Below are 3,554 nucleotides of genomic sequence, written 5' to 3'. Positions count from 1 at the left end.
CAAGTAACAAAGAACAAAGAACAATAACAATCCTAAAACACTTAATCTCTCTATTAGCTTCGGTGGTCTTCAAGCTTTAGGTCTTTGTCCTTTTATAGACTTCAGCAGCGGTGGCATAGGCAATAGGGTTTGCTTGGGCTGAAGTAACAGATTGCAGCAACAAATCAAAATTGAATCTCCAAGATATTGTTGCAAAATTCAAACGTGAAGATAGAAACACAATCTTTTATCAAAGATTGTTTCAACAAATAACAACCCACAAATCAAACCCTTCTAGTACATCTACTTGTTCCTCAAGTAACTACAAAAATATATCTTCATAAAATCTACAAGGGCCCACAAGTAACGTTCCAAACAGAGGACGGATGCCCTAGCAACACAGAATCAGATGCCACGACATCTGCTTCAATATCCGATTGTTTTTTACAAAATGCAAGACAACAAAGTAACAACAATCTCCCCCTTTGTCAAATTTTGTCGAAAACAACTTACTGAACAACGAGAGTAAATAAAGAGAACCAAAGCTCCCCCTTAGTAGCACAAATCCCCCTTAAATGATGCATCCTACCAACAACTAACACTCTTCATAAAACATAGTTGAAACACATAACACAGCAGCAGAAGCAACTTGAAGCAACTAACCAACTAGAAGCAGCTTGAACAAAAGCTAATCACCAAATGAATCAAGAGACATACATTAGCTAAACAACCAGTCAATTACATGCCTCTGTCTTGAACATGTCTTCAAATTATTACAGACCAAAGCTACCAAGAAACAAAACACAGAGTTTTCACAGCTACACATATCTACTCCCCCTTTTTAACACAAATTTGGCAAAGGGTGCACAAACTACAGCCAAAAGAAAAGAACGAGAAACACAAACTAATTTTCAAAACTGGAGTCTCCTTCAGTTTCTTCTATACTCTCTTCAGATTCTCCCTCTTCTTCAGTGCTATCATCCTGAGGAGCAGTAACAGCACCACTTGGCTCACCCACGTGACCTTCTTCCTCTTGAAGCTTGAGAAGCAAAGCATCAACCTTTAGCTTCCTTGTAGTGCTGATCCTGATAGTCTCCTGTAGAGCCTTAGAAGCAACCATTAATTCAGCAATAATGGCCTTAGTCCTAGATTCACTCACACGAGCAGGGGCAGAAGTCCTGCTAAATGACATAGCAATGTCTAGGACATGTGGCTCCATAAACAATCGTTGATCCAGGATAATGGGAACACCCTTAGGCAAAGCAACCTCATCAGCCCTGATGATCTGAGGATGCTGTTGAAGAATGATCTCTGTAAGAAGAGACGGAAAAGAGATGGGTAGCTTCACAGCACAAGTGTCAGCATGCTTCAAGGTCTGTTCAAACACAAAAGCTCCAAAATCAAAATCAGTAGAAGTGCCAATTTTGTAGATCAATCTGGCAAGAGCAACAGAAACTCCAGAAGTATGTTGGGTAAGAACCCAATTCACAGCCCCAATCCGTTTAAGGATGGAATACTTCACACTCAGTGTTCCTGTAGACAACAACTTCTTGATGGGCCACTTCTTGACTTGGCCAGCAGTAATCTCCTTGGCAATCACATCCAAGGACAACTCCTCATCAACAAACTCAAAAACACTTCTACCAAGTGCTTTGTTGATCACAGCAGGGGAGAATTCAACACATTTTGCCCTTACAAACACCTTTCTAAACTCAATACTTTCAGGAAGTCCCACTTCCACAGACAGATTCACCAGAAATTCCCTCACCAATTTTTCATAACACCTTCCCACCTTGAGAATGGTCTTCATCAGTCCAGCCTTTTCAATAAGTGCAACCACTTCCTTGCACTCAAGTACATCAGAGCCAACTTCCCTTTCCTTGGCAGCTCTGCGTTGACACACATACTTCCACTTCTAGACATTACCTTCGGCATGAAAGGACACATTATCAATAGGAACAACAAGGACACTCTGAGGAATGCGTTTGCCTGCATACTTCTTCTTCTCAGAAGGCAAGATGTCCTCGACATCCCCCTCAACATCTGACCCAGATTCCTGTTGCTTACTGGAACCTTCTTCTTCTTGACACTCTTGGATTTAACTTCCTGTTGCTTACTTTTTCCCTTCACATCTTTTTGCTTAGACTTGGAAGTTGTTGGAGTGGACTTGGTCTTCTTCTTTGGAGCAGGAGATTCTTCAACATCAGGAACCCATCGTTTTCTCTTAATCCTGGCAGCAACACTATCAGGCAGAGAAGCAGTTAAAGGAACATCATCAGAGTCATCATCAGAGATGTTCTGAACAGAAACAGGAGCCTGACTTGATTCCTTGGACTGAGAATCATCAATGGACACATGCACTGGTTCATCCTTTTTCGAAGGAGAAGAAGAACCATGAGAATGAGTGGGTACACTTGAATCTTCACGAGCAGTGGATTCCTTCCCAGAAGTTTCTTGATCAGGGATATCTTCAGGTACAGAAGCCCTAACATCGGGCACAACATCTTGATTGGAACCAATGGGAAAGGTTTCAGCAGAAAGCTCTTCTTCATCTGTGACATCCTCAATAATAGGAGCATTTGAGGGAGTATTATCACGAGCCTGAGACTGATACACCTTTCTTGCCGGGGTCTTGGTCTTCTTCTTCACAAACATCTACTTTGAATCTGATGAACCACTCTTGAGGCCCATGCATTTCACACCAAGTGGAGTTCTTTCAACCATGGCCTTGACAAAATCGTGCTTCCCTAATGCTTCAGACATGATGATTTGAGTGAAACAACACTTTGAACACAGAAATTTGATGAGAAATTGAGAATGAAAGAAGTTAAAACTTGCAAAAATAAAAAGTACAAGCGGTTGAATAGAGACAATTTGCCCGTTGAAGGAGGTTTTATAGCAGTTGGGCAAAGAAGCAACCTTCTCTCTGCTGACGTCATAACGACAGTTAATGATGAGAAAGATAAAACTAGCCGTTAACACCTTTAGGAACGTTGATTGCTATGCTCCTTCAAAGAGGCAAATCCCAAGATTTCCTCTTAATTTTTCAAAAGTACTCGCAACAAGGGGCTTTGTAAATATGTCAGCCAATTGCTTCTCAGTTGTAACATGCTCCAATGTGACAATTTTATTCTCCACTAATTCCCTGATAAAGTGATGTCTTATGTCAATGTGCTTAGTCCTGCTGTGTTGAATTGGATTCTTGGAAATATTGATTGCACTGAGATTGTCACAATACAATGTCATGACATCCTGTTCAACATCATACTCTTTGAGCATTTGCTTCATCCACATGAGTTGTGTGCAACTACTTCTAGCAGCAATATACTCAGCTTCTGCAGTTGATAAAGATACACAGTTCTGCTTCTTACTAAACCACGAGATTAAATTATTTCCTAAAAAGAAACAACCTCGTGATTTGCTTTTTCTGTCATCTGCACTACCTGCCCAATCTGCATCACAATATCCAACTAATGAAGAGTTTGTATCATGAGTATAGAGAATATCATAATCACTTGTAGCATTGATGTACTTGATGATTCTCTTTACTTGCAGTAGATGACTTGTTTTAGGAG

The 3,554-nt window shown here is 40.6% G+C and overlaps 1 protein-coding gene across 1 annotated transcript; it reads right to left on the bottom strand.

Moving 5' to 3' along the window:
- Positions 1-883: 883 nt before the first annotated feature.
- LOC130736356 (uncharacterized) lies at positions 884-2,634 on the bottom strand. Its single transcript, XM_057588192.1, has 2 exons — positions 2,047-2,634; positions 884-1,894 (listed from the first exon to the last, which is right to left on the bottom strand). Exons 1-2 carry the CDS (start codon positions 2,632-2,634, stop codon positions 884-886), a joined length of 1,599 nt encoding a protein of 532 aa, XP_057444175.1.
- Between the last annotated feature and the right edge of the window lie 920 nt (positions 2,635-3,554).

The sequence above is a fragment of the Lotus japonicus genome, chromosome 2 (assembly GCF_012489685.1).
Source record: "Lotus japonicus ecotype B-129 chromosome 2, LjGifu_v1.2".
NCBI classification, from domain to species: domain Eukaryota; kingdom Viridiplantae; phylum Streptophyta; class Magnoliopsida; order Fabales; family Fabaceae; genus Lotus; species Lotus japonicus.
This window is presented reverse-complemented; position numbering and strand designations above follow the sequence as displayed.

What these genes read in the sequence shown, in the direction of transcription:
- LOC130736356 (XM_057588192.1), bottom strand. Translation starts at nt 2,634, where the DNA reads ATGTTTGTGAAGAAGAAGACCAAGACCCCGGCAAGAAAGGTGTATCAG. An exon ending in TCAAGAAGAAGAAGGTTCCA is followed by an intron (nt 1,895 to 2,046) that starts GTAAGCAACAGG and finishes GGTAATGTCTAG; the next exon opens with AAGTGGAAGTATGTGTGTCA.